This window comes from Phaethon aethereus, assembly GCF_964289735.1.
Source record: "Phaethon aethereus genome assembly, chromosome: 1".
Classification (NCBI taxonomy): Eukaryota; Metazoa; Chordata; class Aves; order Phaethontiformes; family Phaethontidae; genus Phaethon; species Phaethon aethereus.
In genome coordinates, this window is record NC_138575.1 from 71,896,391 (window position 1) to 71,918,706 (window position 22,316).

At 41.3% G+C, this 22,316-nt stretch overlaps 1 protein-coding gene across 1 annotated transcript in view; it reads right to left on the reverse strand.

Annotated features, from left to right (window-relative positions):
• The window catches only part of LMO3 (LIM domain only 3), a gene marked incomplete at both ends in the record, with an annotated part of 56,300 nt that extends 34,637 nt beyond the window's left edge, over positions 1 to 21,663 (reverse strand). The window contains 2 exons of the mRNA XM_082002594.1: positions 14,910 to 15,123; positions 21,639 to 21,663. Coding sequence (XP_081858720.1) covers positions 14,910 to 15,123; positions 21,639 to 21,663 — 239 coding nt within the window. The remainder of the gene's footprint in view (positions 1 to 14,909; positions 15,124 to 21,638) is intronic.
• Between the last annotated feature and the right edge of the window lie 653 nt (positions 21,664 to 22,316).

Sequence of the window (22,316 nt, forward strand, 5' to 3'; positions counted from 1 at the left end):
GGCAGAAAGGAGCCGTATAACCAGAAAACCCAGGCTGGGAATGAACAGAAAGGACACGGAGCAGTACAGTACAGCGCTGCGAGAGGCTATCAGAAAAAAAGCACTGCAGAAGCCGAAGGAGAATCTAGTATGCTGTCACATCAACCAGTACTGCTCAGAGAACTACAGCCCAGAGAACTACAGCCCAGAGAACTACAGCCCAGAGCCTTCCAGGGGCAGAACATTTCTTTGCCCATCATGACCGTTACGTGTCAGCTCTGCAGCCTGACATCTCCCACCTACTCACATGAGGGGAAGCGTTTAGCTGCCCTGCTCTCTGAACAAAAAAAATTTAATGAAAGCCCAGGGTATTTATACAGGGTGGTTATACCACGGGTGCTGAGACTGTATCTAGCTTCCCCCTTTGCCTTGAAAGGGCACCTACTTGAACCTCAAGTAGAAAGTACACCTCCTGCAGAAGGCTTGCCTCCTTCTGTGTAGCCTACCTTTGGGGGGTGGGTGCTAGGGTCTCCAGGAAGAGTCTCTCAAAACTGGAATGCAGCCCCCTCCGTTATTTAAAAAAAAAAAAAAAAAAAAGTAATAATCTGACCCGTTTGCATTCCTTCCTTTCTAAAGAATGCAATGTGAGGGCATCAGTAACAACTCTGTGTTTAACACAGCTGAACGGTAAAGGCTGACAGGTAACTAGGTTGCTTGATTTCTTGAGACCACAGAAAAAGCTGGAAGGAAAGCCCACGGTGGGCATGCGGACAGTAACTGCTATATAACTGTGTACGGCAAGATGCTCACCCGTCCGTCCAGAGTCTTGTGTATCCATTCACTTAACTCTGCTGACAGCCACAGAAGGCCAGTCTAACTTCAGCATCCACAGGTGACGTTGATAGAAAAAGTTTCCCCCCACTCACTGGCTTTTACTATAGCAATTAAAGATTCACGCATTTGCTACAGAGTCCTCTAAAGCAGATGAAAAATACTCATAAAACTAGATTTAAAATCACCTCACCTTTAATATATTGTCCCAGACACTTCACAACTGCTGGAAAAGGTGTTGACTAATCCTAAATAAAGGCACATGAGGGTAACACAGAGGCAAACTTCACATGCTGCTCACAGCTCTGTATCAGTGCAACAGCCTAATGTAAAACAAAGTCCTCTGCTAGTGCTACCACAAGACTTTAATACGTAGACTAAAGGCAAAGCTGGGGACCTGCTCACCTTCCTTGTGCTTCAAGCTAATAGCAATGGGAGAACAACCATGGGGAAGGAAAATACATGCTGGATCTTGCCATAGTCATTACTGCGTATCCTCCAGCGTCCTCAGACACATTACTCCTTTTCTCTAACACCTGACACCGTACCTCCCCACTGCAAATTTTGGGCGAAGTCTTAAAAAAGCTCCGACATCCATTGTTGAAACGTACAAACTAAATGTGCTTTGGTGCAAGCAGCGATTCAGCATGTGTGACTTTTTGGAATCACTGCAGCAGGTTGTGAATGATGTATGAAATGAAAAATCCCTGCTCACTGCACACAATTCAGATAGTAAAATCTCCCTGGAGCATTAAAAAAAGCACTTAAATGTGTCATTTTATTTTTGTCCTCTGCCCAGAAGACTCCCTCATCTCTCCCCAAGAACATGCAGGTACCTCAGCTATCACCAGAGAACAAGAAAGCACACTTGAAGTTAAAGTAGATCGCTTCAGTTCACACAGTGTTTCCAGGAAAAGATACAGGAACCTGGAGCAAACCAGACAGAATTATACTGGCGACATGATCAGGCCTCTCTCCAAACACACTTTTCTGGGTCATTTTTTAAAGTAATATCTAACCTTATTAGCCTGACTTTAACTTGGTTGACCTTTGGAGATTGCATTAAGGAAGCAACAACAGCATGCTCAATGTAGTTAGGACCATGAGAAGAAACATTTGATATAAACACCATGTGTGTGGCTAGATATCATTTATGTTGGGACAAATATAGCAACATGCTTTGACTCAAGCTTTTATTCTTTCTTGCCCCTTTACTGGAACTTTTTTCCCAGCCTGCCTTTTGGTGTTGACCTTTTAAATCTGGCAAAGCCAAATGTCTGCTGCCACAATTTAGCCATCTTCTGACTTGCTGCATGTGCTGCTTTCATCTGTTTTCTAGTGAGCACCTGTTATATTTTTCATATCCTTGTCATGGAGGAGCTAGTAGAATGTGATAGGAGTTTTTTCTTGTGTTCTTTTGTCTTTGGTTTTTGGGAAGGGCAGGCTGGTGCTAATAGTGGCAACAGCTTCTCTGCAGAACAGAGCAAGGTTGGGTTACTCCCAACAAGGATTTCTTCCTTACCAAAATTTCTGCATGTGATGTGCAGCCTCTGTTCACACACCCCCATATCCAGAATGACAGAGGATCTCCAGAATTAATCTTACAGCAAAACCACTCAGTTTGGAGCACACAAACTGTCACTCTTTCCCAATCTCTAAAAAGTGGGGAGTTGTCCAGTTTGCTGGTGTTCCCTTTGAGCACAAGGAGGATGGAAAACTGACAGCAAGACAACAAATCTACGGAAGAATGATCTGCCCAGATGCAGCTGTCTTGGTGACTGCATTTAGTTTTAGGAACAGAAAACAGGGGTCCCATCTAGCGACAACTGATGTTGTCTTCTCTTGACAAGTTTTCTTAAATTTGCAATTTAATAATTTTTCCTCCCCAAATATTACTGATGAGGAAGGACAGTTGCCTACACCAGCGTCACGTATCTGTCATCTCTGGCATTCTGAAATTTCAGGGAAAGCAGAGAAAAGGCTGCAGCTGTTAACTCTTCTGCTCCTCTAGCTTCTTCATATAAAAAGTAGAGCCATACCTACTTCTGCCCCTCTTACACAATAGAGGGAAGAAGGGACTACAGTGGTCACCAAACACATGCCACTGAAGTAAGGGCAGACGCAAGAACTTTGCAGCGTATCATCCACCCATCAGCAGTAGTTCCTTCAACAAGCAACACCGCAGTGAGGCTAATTAGCAGTAAATGTTGTACCTTGGTTTGTTTTTTGTGGTTGTTTTTTTTTTCCCCCCCCCCGTGACAAACCAAGAGGCAGACAGCAAATACACTGGTCATATCTGGTCTGTTCCTCCTATCAGGAAGATGCCATCTTTGGATGCCACCACCCAAACTAGACAGCAAGGCACTGCTGGAAGCTAATCTAGCACATGGGCTACGGAACTGTGCTTTTCAGTGCCTTTTCTCAACAGACAAACAAACCGGGTCTAGGTTAGATTCGGTTCCTCAGAAGGTCAGCTGGAGCTTAAGGATTCAAAGCAGTGCTTAAAAGTGTGCATTAAACAGTTCTTCAGAATCTGGGAGGTAAGAAGGTTGGTTCTCGAGGGCCTTGCAGGGATAGGGTTTTCCAGGCTTACACTGACAAAATCACATCTTTCCACCAAGGCAAGATTTTCTGGGAAACTAAACATGCTTGCAATCATTTTCTAAATTTGGTTCCTCCCTATTCAATTTTTTTTTCTTCTTTTCTTGGGGGGGAGTGGAAAAGGAATACTTGTCCCTATAGCAGCTTTTTGACACTCTGCTAAGAACAACACTGTACTACTTATATAATATTGACAGTATTGCACAAATAAGCCAAACATGAGGCATGTAGGCGTTGGTGACAAGAACTAACTTTTCCAAAAAGCACACCTTAAAACCAGTAGGATCAGCTTATGAGGAGAAAGAACTGGACTTCAGAAGAAAAGGATTTGTGGTAATTAAAATGAAAGCAGACAAAAAAATTATAGAGAGTTTGTACATCTGCTAAAATAACTTTACACATATGTTTATGCACACACATATATAAAATAGATAAAAATTATTTTCTCAACAGGGCATGAGGAAAACTCTTTATCTGCCAACACAGTAAGACTACATGATTAATAAGATTACTTAGGATATTTGGTTCCAGAGTTATTTGTTCAGACACAGTACATTCCAATCAAGACTGATAATCTGACAAATTACAGTAAATTTTGCAAATATATACTAGCTTTTATTAAGAGTAGACCTCAGGGCTCTTTTAGTAGACAAGACATATTTGTATAACAAGGGAGAAGAACTGAAGGAAAGCAATCCTCTGCTTATCATAGCAGGAAGAAGTTGTACTCGTCATGCTCACCTTCAAACTATTCCATGGCCAAATCGTTAAATAACTTGCCGCCTAACCTACATATTTCATATATGCTCTTATAAAATATATACATATATTTCACCTATAATTATCAGATGAGAGCCTACTTAAAAGACACACGGATGCTGTTATGGCTATTATAGGAAAATGCCCAGGCTGTGCTGCACCTGGAGACAGAGAGTAATGGGGACCCTGACAGGGACACATCAGGGATCATCATGAAAGGCCTCGGAAGAGCACAGAAGACAACCCCTCCTTGGATGTGTGCTTGTGAAGTAGTCGTTTCTCTTTTTTTTGCTTGCTGACTCTTTTTACTAGCGTTTCACTCCGCGTTATGACTGAATTAGGTAAGGAGGTGCGGGGGGAAGCGCTCTTGGCTAACTTCAGACTACAGCCAAGCTCATTAAAACCAGCATATTTGCTGCAGTGTTTGCAGCATTTCTTCTAGGTTTTAAGATTGTTTCAATAAATGAAATTCTGAGCAGAAAGAATATATTTTAATTTACTTGTTCGTGCTCCCTGTTATAAGTATCCAATGTCATGCTGGATTTTTTTTTTTTAATACTATATAGAGCATAAAAATGCATGAATTTAATATCTTAATAAAAATGAACACATCCTTCTAGAAGCCTGAAGCTGCTAAGTACACAGGACAGGTTCATTAGCACAATTTTGGAGCATGAAGAGAAAGTGAATGAGAAAGCAAGATTCACAAACACCAACACAAGATCCCAGGGCTTTTTAATAAAGTTTTGTCCCACCTCCTGCCGCTCGCTGTCTTCCAGGAAAACCGAAGAGCAGAGCCCATGAGCTGCCCGTGGGTTGTAGACACAAGCCTAGAGTTAGACCCTTAAGTCATGCACCAGCAGTTTGATTTGGGGGTGGTGGTATTAGCAGACAGATAACCATCCTTTCCACCAGAGAGAAACGGGGCACGGTTGTTACAGGTCTCAAAACTTGGATTGACATGCTAGACGTGGCAGCAAGGTGCCTGGCCAAGAGCAGAGTTGTGGTTTTGAGCTTTGCCTGGAGCAGGGCGCTAGGAAGGGATGCCTCGCTGTGGGTAGGTGTCATTGCTGTACAGAACGTAGCATACGAAAAATGAGGACCGAGCAATTCAAGATAAGCTTGCAGGCAAAGCCATTCCAATTTTAAATATTTGGCTTTAGTAAGGCATGTTTCTAAATTAACAGGCCCTATAGCTTTCAGTATGATTATTCAGGGTCCATCAAGTCAAGCATGTAGTATATATTTGAAGGATTAGGGTTAATGGTACTTTAGTATAAAGCGTTCTTAAACGTATCAGATTACAAATTAAACAAGGAAGCCAACAAAAACTAGTGCAGAACAGCTCCTTAGTGAGACTGCCCTGCCCCGTTTTGACACTTTGTATAACGCAGAAACATTAGGCTTATAATAAAGATTTCTTTGAACAGTTTTGGGGATTTTGGTGTAAACCCAAATCTCAAATCCTAGAAATTTCTGAATTCTGTATAAAATTCATTTAAGACAAATAATTTGTGTTAAGAAGTGGAGAAATGAAAATTGTTTCTTTATGGAAAGATGAATTTTTAAGTTTTCTACTATCTAAAAAAAAAAAAAAAAATCTTAATTTTTTAATGCAAATTTTGGGACAGAGTAGTAGCTCTGAAGGTAACAGTCCTGACTTCAGAAAAACAAGATTTATGTAGAAGTAATCATAGTGACAGAAGATGAGAACCAAGACAATCATTCACAGTGATTGCAATGGTTATTACCATCTCTAATCTATAGCCTGTAATTCATGCAAGATATCACTACCTAGAAATCCTTCCTAAAAATTTATTTAAGAGACAAAGCCAAGTTCAGTGATTGTTACTGGAACTATTTTTAGAAGTTGATCAGCAATAAATTCCTGTTTCTTCGAGCAGTTGTATTTAATTGGGGGGTTAATTATTAAATCTGTATTTGCATCAACTTTTCTGTAATATGTATTTCTCTAAGATATCTGCAAAAAAATAAAATTATAAAATAAAATAAAAATAACATTTATTTTGTCCCATGGTGGAACAAAAATACTGTTCAATGCACGGTTACAATATAATAAATACTATCCACTAAGCTAGAACCTGATATTGCATATGCTGATATTTATAGCTTGGAAGTTTGTCTTGAATAAAAATCATGCTTGATTCACAAGGATTTTGCACATTTTAGTGTCAAAAGAGAAAAGTGGTAACTCCTGTACATAAAGTCAGAACATGTTCAAAACAAAAATACGATATGAAAGCAGTGATACAAGAGCAAGGGGACATTTGCTACCTTGTGTAGTATAGTGTCTTCCTAAATAGTCAGATATATCGGCACTTACAGTATATCCAAATGTATAACTTGACTTATTCTCACTTATTCACTTACTCTCACTTCCCCCAAATGTAGAAAAGACACAATAAAATCCCTGATGTTCTCTGCTCCTCCCCTCAAAATAATTTTATCTTTGCGTGTTGTGCAATTCTCACTTTCATCCACTATGTGCCAACGTAAGACATTACCATTTTTGCAAAGGAAAAGATGAAAAGCTTAAATTCCAGTACCACAGAATGCCACTGCACTCAAGACCTTCAGGAGCATTTCCCAAGGAGCATCATCCCAGAGCTGAACATGCTCTTTTATAAAAAAAGTAATGCTTTTCTGCTGGCAAAAAGTTCCCTTGTGTTGTGTTTTGTTATAAAATAGATAAACAGGGTTCACTCTAAACCCAAAGGAAAATATTTTACGGTTAATAATTGAGGCTGTTGTGCCCTCTGAAACAGAAGTGCTAAATACTCTCCATTGTAGCGCAGGCTTAAATTAAGCCTGCAAGTAACCTCACCGACTGCGATGGGGCTATCAAGATGCTTAATGGTTAACATACACTTAAAGTCTGTCTTAACTGGTTTTAGAGAAGACGTACTGCGCATACTTGTACAACATGGGATGCAGAATTCCACCATGATTTCTGCGTAAATACATGTGTAAGTATCGTACCAAGCAGACGCGCAGAGAGGACGTGAGCATGGAGAGCTTGCAAGGTATCTTAGCCATATATTGCTTCGTTTTGATACACAGCTTGCTAAAGATCAAATTTGGCTGAACTACTTATCCTGTTTGAGCAATTTATATTCTCACTAGTATTTGGTCAAAATCTGATACGACTTTTGTCGTAGGTTTCAGGGGTTTTATTTGTTTTTCTTTTAATACCTTTCTAAATATTAGAAAGAAGCAGGACCAGCGGTTTCTGTAAATCCAAATCTTAGTTATTTCTAGCCCATTACAGACTTGGTTTTTTGGCCTGATCAGGTACAACTACCTTTTCCATCCATCCTTTTTCAGGAAGACGATAATTTGATAGATTCATACATCCATCTAAAAAAGCAGCACATCCTAGAGATGACCTAAACAGCCTTTTCTCTTTTAAAATATGAATCTACTGATATCCATAGCCATTTAAAAAAAAAATACCAATCACATACAATGAGACTCGAGTGCCAAAGGCTAATTGATTCAGAATATGCAAGAAGCAGCCGCAGGAAGTTGTAGTACGGTTGTTACAGGGAAGCAGGCATAAAACATGCAAAGCTTTTTGACAATGTAGACTCATTGCTTCAGATATTTGTGTCTGAAAAACTTCAAAAATTCAAGAATATTTTGATCAGAGAAAAAAAAGCAGGTTGTGGCTATTACTTAGATTTATTTAAAGGGTCATCCATTATCATACTACGGAGTCCGTTAGGAAGTTAGCCATCAGAAAACCAATGCATTTAGTAATGTATACCTGAAATATGGATTCTTAAGGACAGCCATATTTAAGACCAATTTCATTTAGAAATCATTTGAGTATTGCATACCATGTCTCTTGGTTTCCAAATCCACCACGAATATACTTAACTTCAGTGAGAAATTAAAAGAGAAAGCGATTCCTAAAGTCAGGAGAGCTGAAAGCGTGTAACAATGTTGTCCATTTCAATGGCCAAGTCTCAATTATCTGTTAAGAAATTTTACATGAAATTTCTATTTCTAGCTGAGCGGTATTTGAAGTTTTCATTTTGCTCATGACTATACTTTTAGAAAAAACAGTTATGACTGTTACATATTATTCAAACATTCACATCAAGAAGGAATGTTATATATTATCGGGAACATTCGAAGAATATAGCAAATACAACGTAACAAAATTCAGTAAGAAACTTTTTTTTTTAATTACGTAGTAGAGACTTGTTTTTTGGTTTGGGGTAAAATATCCACAAAAAAAAATAATTAAAGTTTCAAATAAATAATTTTGATTTCTTTCTTCCCCTACCCCTTTTTTTTAAGTAACAGATATGTAGCAGAAATCAGAACTTCTTAAAAGCATCTCAGTGCTAGGTAATAAGAGCCAAATATTCTTCTACTATACTATACATAGATGCATTTTTTCACATATGCTTCTGGCCAAAAATGCAGAAAGCTTCCAACTAAACCTTGGATGTCAAATCACATGTCATAATATAGTTGATAATATTTACTCCTGCAGTACTGGGTATTATTTTAAACATATTTCATAAAAACACTAGTCACAAAGTCACTTCTGGGGAAAAATTCAGCAAGGAAGAAATCAAAAAAGTTCTACTTCTTTTATAAGAGGTTATACAAAATACTAAACAGACCTATGGAATTGCTATTCTTCCAGCAAGAACATTATCCCATCCTCTGGCACTGTGGACTTACCTAGGCTGCCCCAAAATCACCACTTTTATTAAGCTTTATTGAATTGCTATAAATTGACAAAGTCTTTGTAGTAAAATAATTTTCCATCAAAATACACTGTACTGTAGCAAGGTAATGAAGAGCTGTACAGGCTTTAAGAGGCACTGTACTTTCATCTGAAAAGTCTCCTGAAATTCTTTGAACATTTCCAGGGGATTAATGAGGTATTTTGACAACACACGAGAAACGTCTGGTTTTCAAGAAGCCTTATAAGAGGGAACATTCACATTCTTGGAAGTTAAACTGTGTATTTTAAGCCACTAAAAATAACACAATTATTAAAAATTTGGCAGCTCCGAAGAAAAGTACCAGCAGATATGAGGAAACACATGGAACTACTGAAGAGTGTCAAACTTGAGTACACACATTTTACAGCATTTCAACATGACTTAAACACCAATTTTAACAGCTTAATTGAATGTTTCTTATTAAAAGCTATCACAGATGAACTAAAATAAGAACAAGCTAAACTAGCCAGAGTGTAACTAAATCAAAAGCATTACTCTTTGGAAGTTGGGTGGATTAACTGTGCATACGTGCATTACTGTCCTTGTAGTATACCCTTATCCCTTCAATGGCTGTTAAGGCATTTGGAGGGTTTCAAAACCTTTGGCAATTAGTGGGAGAGAGACAATTCTTGCCTTTTTTTTTTTTTTTAAAGGCATGCTAAATGACACAATATAAATTTAGGAGAACATTCATCTCGCACAGCAAAATTAGAACAAGCAGACTGTTACACCTACCATTTTTGTATATATTTTAAAATATTTTAGGGCCTATTCCTGCAAACTAGTATTCCCTTGAATACCTCAATGCATTGCAACAAGGTTATTAGTGTATGTATAAGAGTTCAGTTCTACAAAGTCCTAGTGAAGAAAGCAGAGCTCTCTTAAGCCTCACTTCTGTAAACACCTCAATATTCCTGAAAACTCAGAGTCTTAAAAGATCTACCCTTATTTAATCAAGCTGGGCAAGAAGCATACCGAGGTGTCATTTTGACACCACCTTATAAGCCACTACCTGTGAAAATATCCATATAGAGTATGTATATGTGCATTTAAGAGAGCTGGTAGCTTAGGTGTTTGCAATACTTAATGTGCACTTTCCACAACACGAGAGAGAAATAGGATCTGCTAATCAGTACCAGGCCACAAAACATGTTAAGTCTAAGCACTCCTACGTAATATTTTTTTTTTAATAATAATTGCCTTTAGAATGTGAGCCGTCATACAGGAAAAGGCTGCTTCCTAAACTCTACTCTTTCCAGGCTGCACCCGTTTCACAAGCTAAATATTTTACAGAGGCAGCACCTTCACGATGCTTATGGTTGAACACTTCACTTTCTGTAGTCACGTCTCATTATTTAACAAGATCTCATTCAATACGTGTGTTTTAAAAATGGGGCTTGTCTCAGGTCTTCAAAACACCAAGTGGGGAAGGAAAAAAAACCAAAACAAAACACGATTTGCTCCCTTCTTCAGGAATAGTTCATCTATTCATCTTCATGGGTCGTCAGTAGTACTTTTAAAGCCTGCAGTACATTTACAAGCAAAATCAATACCCAGGTGTGTGTGGGGGTGTTAGACTTTTGCATCACCATCCCTCCATGCCCGATAAAGTTCTAGATGTGTTTAAGGGCAAAAATTCCACCCCAATATATTAGTTTTGTTAATCCTTTTCCTATGTTCTGTTTGCCTGGCTAGGGAAATTATGCAGAAAGTAATAAAAGTTCTAATTCAATTTCCATGTTAAGAGATGGATTTGAAAAAAAAAATAAATCAGAAACCATATTCTTTGTGTTTACTAAGAGATATGCACTCCAACGTTTAGTGTCACGGAGCTGGAGTTAAAACCAGAAACGGTGAAGATAATTTAGCTGCATGAATGCCTGCTCTTCAGTAAAATGCTGCCAAAATTAAATAGGAATGAAACAGCACTTTGTAGTCATTGGTCGCTCAGCAGGGTTTGCGTAGTTAAAAACCTAAGTGAAAAGGGTGATTGACCTACATTGCTACTAGCTTAGCACAGCTGTACTTTCATATTTTCACTGCATCCGAGGAAGCTCATTATTTAATACAACTGAATTACATGTAATTGTCGGTCTTTCATTTTACACTTTTAGGGGCCAGATATTAATCTCAAATGTGCGGCGGGCATTGCTGTGCATCTGGAAATATCCGCGGCTGCCCATTTGCACGCAAGGCTAAAAGACAAGACTGCACACAGTTGCACCTGAAATGAGGAGGCTGCCCAGGGGTAGGAGGACCTCACAAATATGCAGAAATCAAATGAGCAGATGGAACAGAAAGCAAATCCCTTGGCACCCCAAAGGCAAACGCTCCGCTGTTTCCCTATCGTTTTGAGCAGAAGCAGCCCAGAACGCGCAACCAAAGCACATTTCACACAACTCATACCTGCAGTTTAAATAAGTAAGAACATTCCAGTTAACAAGCAGTTTGACATGGTAACAGCCCAAGGACTATTAACATAACGACTGGTCACTGATGGCAGTAATGGCAGATTTCAAAGGGAATATTGTGCTTGTAGATGGACATGCTGCCAGCCAGAAGACAGGACAGAGCAGGGTAGGCTGATACATTAAGATGTCACATAGAGCTCTGGAGGGGAAAAGAAAAGGGTAAAAAAAAAAAACAAACCCACATATTTCACACTGTAAATGGACTTGAAATATTGGCGTAAACCTAAGTTCCTTAAATTAAGTCTTCACTTTCTAACCCAAGAGTGTATAAGCAGGAGACAGAAGCCTGCAGGGGAATTATACTCTGCATATCATTTTCACCGAGCGTGTTATTTCTAACATTAAGTCCTTTCTTTACTCAAGTCAGTTCTCACCCCCGTTAAGAAAACGGAGCTCGTTCCTGCCGCGGCCACCCTAACACCCTTGCTGTCTTAGGCCACCTCCGAAACCACTGGAGTGACCAGCGTCAATCAGATTCCAGGATAAAGCCTCTCGCACCCAAAACATCTTCCAAGCTCATTACCTCATTAAAGATTTCTTCCATCCCCTCAATGCGCCCCCAAGCCAGAGAAAAAGGTTTTGATATAGTAAAATTAACTAATTTTACCAAAGGAGAAAGCTAAAGAAAAGAGCTAAAGCCAAGCAAGTTTTGAAGTTCTGAAGATACAGAGTATTTACAAAAAGCTCACCAGAGCAGGTACCTCAGGGCTCAAATGCAGAACGAGAGCATGCATCGGAGCTGAGGGAGTGTTTATTTTTTTGGCAGGCATCGCTAAATTAGAAATACTGGAACTATCTTTGCAAATAGCCAAAGACACAATCACACAGTTTGCAAATTTAACCATGAAAGTTAAAGCACCCAGACTGGCTACGTTATTGCTTATAGCATCTGTAGAATGGCTGTCTTATTGAAAGACATAATGAACACAGAGAGACAAGTTAATAAGCAATTTTACTCTTTATAGTATCGTGCAAACCACATATCCTCTAGAGGGCACCACATAAATTAATAGGAAGCCAGAACTGTTTTATATGTAGCAAAAGACTCCCTTTATGGTTAAAACGAAAAAAAAAAATAAAGAGAATAGTTTGAAGCTGTAATCGAACCCTAATCTGATCATTAGTACAAAGTAATTTGTCCTTTAAATTCATAACAAGTAGGTTGCTAAATGTGAAAGCTTATTTGACTACAAAGCTAGAGAACATTTAACTAGTTCCTACATTAGCATTAAAAAGATCACTTTTATAGTTTCACTGTATAACTAAGTAGATAAGATGCAATGAGGCAAATGACTATCTGCAATTACCTTAAGTGCATCAGTTTGAAGTTTAGTGTAAATACCAAGTTTAAATCTATGCACTCACAAGAATCACTAAAAAAAAAAAAAAGGCTCATGAAAAGATAACTTCATTAAGACTTGATAAACCTGGAGACAAAAAAACAGAAACATCTTAAAACCAATTATACGATTTCTCATGTATGCTGGTTTCACTACTGCAACAGTATATATTCTATATGAACAAATAACTGAAATACCAGTTTTGAATGTGGTCATAATAGCCTCCTTTCTCTGAATCACTTCGTAAGAATTTCAACAATCTGATAGCAAAATATTTACTCCTGTTAGACCTTCAAAGACGAGAGAGCAACAGTGTGTGTGCATCTGTGCTGAGGAAATGCTTTGGTCATATCTCTACTACTAGATCACTTTTGGTTTTGATTTCAAACATTTGATTTTAAAACATTGTATCTGTTGCACTAGCACTTGGAAGATTCAGTAAGTTCAAAGTCTCCCGTAAATTTGGAACTCGGATCAAACAGCCACAGCAGAGTTCTCTCACTCCTCCAGGCATTCGTTGTAGAAAAACTCTTAAAATGGGTTTTAAAAATTAAGATAAGTGTTACCTTCCCCACAAAAGCTGTTCCAACCCCTCTTTCTAGACACACGCTTTAAGATCACAACTGACCTCGGTTCACGTACAACAATTCCCTTCTATTCAAACAGTTCCCTGCCAGTTTTTAAAACTTCATTTTAAAAAAACTGTTTTTTTAAAGTTTTGTTACCTACTTCTTTGGCAGTTCTGACACAATGGCTTAAGATGCAGACTCTATGCTAAATTCCCAGCACTCTATCTTGCGTTCAGTTCAGAGTTTTACTGGGTAGCAGAGCCCTTTTACCACTAAGTAGTCCAAACCCACGTCTGAAGAAGCTGATCTGTCTTCCAGCCCCAGCTCAAACACCACACAACGCATTTGCGAAGGTTTTTGTTCCACTCTAGAAAAAACAGGTTGTAACGTAGTGAGCCGGAGTACCAACAGTTGTTAACACTTCAGTCTTGATCCCTGTTCCAACTTACCCATGCTGTACAACTTGGGAACTGATCAGTGTGTGGGAGCATCCCATTTGGTACCTGTGCTTAAACTGAACTTGTAAGTTACCGCATTCAAAGAGAATTTTAATTTTTCCCCAATGTATTACTGACTTGAATGCCCCGTTTAAAGGAAAAGGCTTCACTACAGGGCCAGGGGAAATATTCCCAGAAGTTCACATTAGCCTGGAGCAGCTAGTCTCATTAGGCCCTCTCCACAGGGACCGGAGGAAAGGTGTCCTGTGGGAAATAGGTGCTCTGAACCGCCCCAGAGGAGCCTTTCCTCTCTATTTACAGTTGAGAGCCTAGGGAGACGAAACTGAGCTCCTGCAAAGTTTCTCGATTTATTCACATACGATCTGCAGATAAACTAACCTGGTGCTGCTCATCAGTACTTTGCTACGGGTTATACTTCAAATACTTTTGAGAACGTAGGTCCACAAGCAAACAAGAAGATAAAGAAAAATGAGGTGACGATTTGCTATCTCTGAGACGCAGCGACAAGTTATCCAGCGTCCCACCCAGGTCACTGAGTTAAACTGGGAACAGAGTAGATTTGAGCCTGCTGGCTTCATGGCCATTTCGCGCGGGGAAGGCAGCTGGTCATCTGGGCCCAGCTTCTAACAGCTAAATGGCAACAGTCATAAAAGCTTCCCGTGCCACAAACGAAATTCCTTGGCAAACTAAGCTGACGAAAGCGGGTAAGCAGAGACGAGCGAAGCAGTCCGCGCTTACAGAGGTCAAACCCTGGCCTGGAGCTGGTGAAACCCACGGGCGCGGTTTCAGGCTGCTACGCCTGGCCACCTCCACGCTTCTAAGGAGCAGGAGGAGACCACCAGCTCCTGGGAGCACAGCGCTGTAGGAAGTGCGGGGGGGGTTACTCTCTTCCTCCTCTGAGCACAGGACCCCAGTATTAGCATCAGGAAACTGGCAACCACCTGCATGACCTGGCGAAGCGTGCTTTTTGATTCAGATTTTAGTTTTATCTCCGTATTTCAGTATCTATTTCCTCATCCTCCGCATATACTCAGCCTTGCAGCCCTCGAGTACTGCTTACACGATAGCGACGACGTAGGAAGGACGGAACAGGTTTACCAGGTTTGTCAGTGAACGTAAGAAGGATGTGGCCTACCTCAGATAGTCTCTGCGACAAAGGATAAGGTTGGCTTTGGTGTACAAAGTAGAGCCCACCTCCCCCAGGCGACAGTCACAGCAGGCACATTTCAGGCAGTCTTCATGCCAATATTTGTCCAGGGCCTTTAGAAGATACCGGTCTTTAATCTTACGGTTGCAGCCAGCACAACCTTTCGGCTTGGTGTCTGGCTGGACTGAGAGCATTTGTATACCTGAAATACAACAAGACAAGAGAAGAGTGAAAATAGATATTCTCTCGAGAACGAGCCTTGCCTTTTTCTTCCTCCACCTTGCCGCTCTCCCCACACCCAGTTCGTTAAAAAGGCAATCGTGTAGGTAGGATGCAATAACCTAGATAGTGCACAGCAAGCTGAAAACAATGTTAAGATAAATCTGAAAGCAGAAACTTCCACTGCTCTACGTTCCGCAGCTTCTCTTTAACATCTCATCTACCTGGTCTCTTTGCTGAAAACAAATTGGATTAAAAAATTAAAATGAAAAATTAAAACAGTTCAGTTGAAAAGTCATCCAGTTTCACCCAAAGTATCCAATATTTAGCTATGAAATATTTGCATAAACAACATATTTATCACTGCAAACATAGGTCCAAATATGTAGATTTAGCTATTTGCACTGTCTTTACAAAATAAAAAAGCACTTCGGATTCTAAAGAAAAGACTGAAGCTATTAGTGGCACAGGGCCAGAGTTTAAGGGAGGTTTGACATAGACATTTTGGCGCTGGCAGAGGGGTGTTTCATTTTTAAGGTTTCGGATCTTGTTAGTCACATGAATGAAGCAATCAGATTTCCAGAGGCTTCAGTACCAGCATCTCTAGTTACAACCTGCAGTGTAAGGATCTTCTGAAAAAAACTGATTTTAAGTAATCTGCACAAGGTTGGAGAGTTGCTAGTTTGCCAAGGGAAAAAAAAAAAAAATATAAAAAAACCTCTGTTCCACTTTCCAATCCCAATTTTAGCCAACAGCTAGCTCGGGACAAGGAGTACAGTAGTGTCCATTAAGTATATGTACCTTTTGATGTAATAGCAGAGAGCATTTAAATAACGATTCAAATGCCTCAACCACTGTTTAAGGGAGGGAACTGGTAAAAGTGGAACAGAGTTGAGCAGAACACTGCAGCCAGCCTCCAGAGATCCATACAAAAACCGATTGCCCTCAGTTTTACACTAAATGGGGAGAGAAGGTCACTGCCCCAAAGTGTTTACAGACTGGTCTCTCTTGGTTAATCGCACCAACTGCCACCCCATTACACTCAGACCAATTCTCTGAAAGTGGCTTCTTAGAATAAGCACAATCATAGCCCTGCGGATGCTTTGTTGGACATGAAACAGGCACCAGAAAGAGAGAACTGACAAGCGGTTAGGTGATGATTAAAGTTATCTCACTGTTTTAAAGCCAGTCAGACATGTAGCGAAAAAAAAATGCTACTCATTAGAGTGCATCTGAATATTACAATGAGAATTTGTCAAGACCGGGGAATGAATGCTCTTGCCAATAAGCAAATCCTACCCCAAAATTCAGGGTATTGCAATACCCTGTTATTATGTAGAGACTGGGAAAGGTCAAGTAGAGTCTCGTAACAAAGAAAAGCAAATTCAAGAGCTCCTCATCAAGAACGCTCTACTACCTAATGTTAAGAAAGCTTTACAGTCCCAGTTTCTATCAGATGATCTTGGTTGGTGCCATAGGAGCACTACAGACCGGCAGGCTGAGGGATCTAGAACATGAACAAGTCGGGGTTTGGGTTTTTGTTTTGTTGTTTTTTTTTTTAAGAGCTCTAATAAGGAAAACACGAAAATGAGTATAATCCCTGACGCAAAGGTACAGCGTGCCGTTACGGATATGAGCGCTGTGAAGACAAGAGGCTAAATGCTACGCCAGCCGAAGTGTCCCAGGGATCCGTACGTCTACGTGTACGTGGAACACCTTGAATTTATGTGGACCGCAGCAAGTCTAGAGCCCGTTAAGTGGCTTTCCAGGGTTACCAAGCTGAAGTCCAAAATTTCACCTGCAAAGCTGATGACTGAATTAGAAATAGTCATTCTTATTGTGACATATGAGCAAACAGCCCTGCTCTCCTCTTTGCAATACACTCTATCACGCATTTTGGAGCGATATATTTATCTGTTAAATTAACTGTCCAGTGATATACAGACAGATCTAGTGGGCACCACAAAGTACCATGGCAGCACTGCCACATAACATCTAAAGCTCATAACAAAAGGGTAAAGTCTGTGCTTTTCTACCAATAAGTATAAAAAATGGCATTGCTGCCTTCCCGTTACTTCCCAGTCAATGCTACTGTCATAGCTCCTACACCACTTACAGACTCGTAAGATCTGTTTCTCCTTCACGAGGAAGAGGATGAGGTCCAACGACCTGCACAGGGTTCCACAGTCAGTCTATGGCAGACCTGGGATCGAACACACATCTCTCACCTTGAGCAAGCACCACGAGACAAAGGCTGAGCCTTTACAGTGTTTGCAATTGCCAGCTGACTCCCCTGAATCCAGGGTACATACATGAAGCAGCAAAATAAAGTGGCTACAAATAAATGACTAAAAGCGATGAAAGTGTCAGAGATTTTTGGTAAAGAACCTATACCAGACGTTTTACTGGGAAGTCCCACTGGATCTTTAATACCTTCACTTGGTGGAAAAGCCTTAATCTGTAAAGTTGTGTATCACAGTAGAGCATAAACACCCGATAACATGCCGACAACATGCTTATCCCCAGCCCCCCTCTTCGGCCACGTAGAGGACAAACGCATAAAATCGGGCACAGTTTTCATCAACTTCTTTAAACTCAGTAAAAAAGTTGAGAAGCATGAAGGGCTGTTCTAGGACTTTAATCTTTAGCTCGAGGGAAACCAGGATAAACTAGGAGCTAACACAGTTAAAGGCTTTCCAGAAAAAAAAAAAAAAATCTTAATGTAAAAATTTTGTCGCCTGATAAGGAAGCGGGTTAGAGAGCAGAGGCTGACAGTCTCCGATGCAGGCTGATCTCCCGTCCCGCGCTCTCTGAGGGCAGCGAGGTGCCACAGAAACCCGGCTCACCGAGCGAACATCTGAGCAAATTGCAATAATCAAGCCGGATCATTCCCGAGGCGTATGCCGCAAACACGAGGTTGTTGTATTCCAAATAAAACCTCAGCTTGCACGATCTTGCACGTACCCCTGCGCGGTTTTTGAGACATTTACTACATGAGGAAAGTAGACAGAGCGCTGTCATTCACGTCAGTTAGCGCAAACCCTCCTTGTAGAGACGAGTGAAATGGGGCAGACGCCCTATGGAAGTAGTGTTAACAACCCTGCGTGTCTATTTTCTCAGGGCTGAAAGAGAAGGTGCTGCTGACATCCCACTGGCAGCATCTTCAGATTAGGCATTCAATCTGCAGCAGCTTTTGGAGGGAAGGAATGCTTTTCTCCTCAGATAGATCTGATCTTTTCTCGCTTTACTTGAGATGAAGCTGCTTCTATTTTAATGAAAGTAAAAAAAAAAAAATCCCCAAACTACTACTTCATTATAAAAAAAGTTACTCTTTTTTGGAAGTGTAGACTGGATCTAAACAAAACAAAGCACAAAACAACACTCCAATAAGTGTTTTATGTATCTCCAAATTCTTTGCTCATGCCCTTTTCTTCACATGCCCTGGATTAAATCACTGAATTTTGAAAACAGAACATTAAATTACTTTTTTTTCTGTATCATATGAGAGAGCCACCTTAACGCAGATCATCTCACAGACCATCTCTCTTCCCTTTAATGTTCCCATAAGATCTCCAATGCAGTTATACTTTTCAGATATGCGCTCATGTATTTTTAGCTCTCTCTTAATTTGGCAATAAGAGTACCTGCAGCTTACTGTCAGCCAGCTTTTCACAGGCTGTGGTTTAAGTACCCATTTACTTCTTAGGACACAGGAAGGAACCCTTTCAGAGCCTGACAGCACCCACAAAACCATCCAAACTGCTTGCTGCTGAAATATCAGGTAGCAGCACACAGCACTGCAGGAAGGCAGAGCTTATGGAGCACTTCCAAAAAAAGGTACAATTCCATAAGTGCTACACTGAGGCTGAGGGGAAAAAAAAAATTGGAAAAAAAAAAAATCAAACCCCGCTTTCCCTTCAGTTCTGCAGATTCCTACCCATGCTCTGCATCACAGAGCAGATCTGTTCTCAGAACTGAGAGATTTCAGTTCCTAGTCTGTCCGTCAAACAAGTCCTTTTTATTTCACCCCAATACACTTTCAAGGGCTTCCTCTATCCTTCCCTCCATTCCCTCCCTCCTTCCACCCCCAGTCCCCAAGATACTGCACATAAACTGCCGAGTTGTGTCAGGAATAAGGCTTCTTAATAACTATCCACCACCTTTAGGATTTTTGAAGGGAAAACTTCATAACCTGATTTACAGGTTCTTGGATTTTCCTTGGTCTCCCAAAATAACTTTGATGCAACTGATTCCCATCCATGGTTACTGCTATTATTGTGTGATGAAACATTGTCAACCAATTTGTAACTATGAATTTCAGGATCAAGAGGAAAGATTGCTGGAAAAAGCTGAATTAGGCTGCTGGAGGAAGGCAAATAAGCAAAAATCTGTTTCATTCCAATCATCACCCTGCTCAAAAATAAAAGGGAATTAAGATTTGACATCATGAACTGTATTTTGTTAGTGATGTAGTGGCATCTGTAAGCAGGATTGGTTCCTGATGGTGCTGAGTGCAGCACAAAACCCTCGGAACTCAGTTTCTGGTTTGTGGTACAGACAGTCTTTGAAAGGATATTACTGCGCAGAGGATCACTAGGAAAAAAAAAAAAAACAAAACCCAAACTTTTAAAGACCACTCTCCCCCCATCCATTGTAGGGGCACGATCATGCTTCTACCAAGGACAGTAGTATGTACAGCAAGAAAGGGAAAAGTTGCCTCTACTTAAAAAAAAAAAAAAAAAAATATATATAAAAATTAGTTTGGAGCAAATTATGTATCAGTGAACTGGTCTTTAAGACAGCAAACTGACATAATGCAGTCAACAAGAGAGTTAGAGATCTAGTAGAAGATAAAAAGAATACTTTTCCGATGCTTTCCCACTTTGTAGCTTCATCCTAAAAGCATTCAGAGCTCCAATTATTCAGGACAATACACATAGACTTTTAAAAAAAAAAAAAGAAGTTAAGGTTTCAGAAGCTAAGAAACATTTCAGAACTCGCATGTAGCACATCAGGAGTCGTAACTAGTTTTAGATTGGCATGTAAATTGTTCTGTGGAAAATTCTTATTGCCTCCGAGACCCTGCTATTCCGAGTTACTTGACAGTTTAAGGAAAATCATAATTAAAAAAAGAGACATAAATAATAGCCTGTGCAGTGTGGTGCACAGAAATAAGTAGAACCATTTCATTTAAACTCTGGTGAGCTTTTAATTGCCTGGATTGCATTGTGAACCAGCCTAACGGTTGATTGCCTCCATTATGCTCTCTTGTTCTGTGCCATTCATCCGCACAGTCTCAGCTTCTGTAGTTAACACAACAAAGTATCCGCAACTCCGTAACACTCAGTGTTGTTTTTTTTTTAAATAAAAGGATTTCAGTACTCTGAATATAGTCTCTTCTGTATACTTTTGAGTTAATTTTCCATGGTATATAACTAAACTTCACCTCCTGCCCCTTCTTCTACAGAGGAATATGATTTTTTTTCCCTTTATCGTTTTTGATTTTTTTAATAAGGAGGTGGGTTGGGAAGGGGCGGGGGGGAAGAGAAAAGAGAAGAGGTTAGGTAAAAACTAAAAATGGGAATGCAGTCCCACAGCTGGGAGCAGTGATACAGATTAAAAGAATTTGGCCAACATGGCTAGTCGCTTGCCAAGAGACACCAAACAAAAGATTTCTCTTCTTCTTTCCCCTTCTCTTTTTGAAAGCTAGATTGGGCCTAAAAGCTTGTTTCTCTCTGTTCACTGGCCCAGAGCATCCCTGCGGGCTGTAGCCCCCTAAGGGACAACACGGCAAATAGACGTCCCCAGATCTCAGGGCCGGGAGCCGCTTAGCTATGTTCCTACCCCTGCCGCGTCCCCCCCCGCCCCACCTCCCTCCCCCCCAGCCCCCTCCACTCCCTCCCTCCTTTTTTAGAGCAGTGGTGCTGGGAACCAATTTGATTCCCTTTTTCTCCAATGCAGCTGCAAGGCTCAGAGATACTGACATTTTTCCACTCTTATCAGTTTAATTACAGTTACCATGGCAGCAAAGTGCTAGTGCTTGGCAAAGGCCAACAAGAGATTTGCAAGACTGAGTTCAATTTTGATGCAGCTCACATGCAAAATAAATAAAAAAATAAATAAGAAACATACACTCTACAACAAAGAATCTCTTTTGGAGTTAGACGCTCGAGCCTTTTGTGCCAATTCCTTTTCAAGCGTCGCAGGGACGGAGCGATGGGGAGAAGAGGGGGAGAGGGAGGTGTGGGGGTAGCATGTAGCGATATTTGTTGCACCTAGCAAGATTAATTGGATTAACCAGCGGTCCTGCAAAGCTGTCCTAGGAAGCGGTATTTTGGGTCTCTCTAGAGCACACGCAGGCGCTCGCTACGGCAACGCGTTCAGGATGGAAGAGGCAAGAGCAACACTCTCGTTGTCTCACCCCCCCCTCCCCATCGCTCCCTTAAAGCGCACCGCTTACTGCTCGGGGCGCCCGAAAGCAGGAGACAGCCGCCTTACCAAAACTTTTCTCCTTTTTCTGCATGAGTTGATTTACGGGCGCCTGGAGAGCTCCTTCTCATTGAAGCACCGAATCCCGGCAAAAGTAGCAAGTGCTTCCCCGGCTCGGGGTCAAGTGAGCGGCGGCGCGGCGCGCCGCAGCCCGGCGGGGGCGGCGGGGGGGGCGGCACGGCACGGCCCGGGCCGCCGGGGCCGCGCACGGCGATGGCGGGCCGCGGAGCCACACGCTCCCCCAACTCTGCCCGTAAGCCTATAATCCCTGCGGTCTCTTAGCTTTGTTGTAACAAATGGGTTTGATTAAACTGTCACATGCGGCGTTAGCATACCGTATCGTGCTCAGTATGAAGGGAGAATGGGGCGGGGGGGGGGGGGGAGGAAGGGGAGGGGAGATGAAGGGGGGGGGGAAGGCGGGGGGGAGAAAGGATCGTAGACAGAAGTACTATTTCGTAAGGCCAGCCTGGCTGCCCCTCTTCTCGCGCCCGTCCAAGAGAGGCTGCGTGAGCCCGGACCCCGCTCCCCGCCGCCCCCGGCCCGCTCTGTCCCCCCCCCGGAGCTCCCGCCGCCGCTCTGCCGAAAGGGTTAACCCTGCACCGAGCCGGCTGCGAATGAAACGGCTGCACGGGGAGGCTCGTGGATTAAAGCCGGGGAGTGGGGAAATTAACCGACTCCCTTGATAAT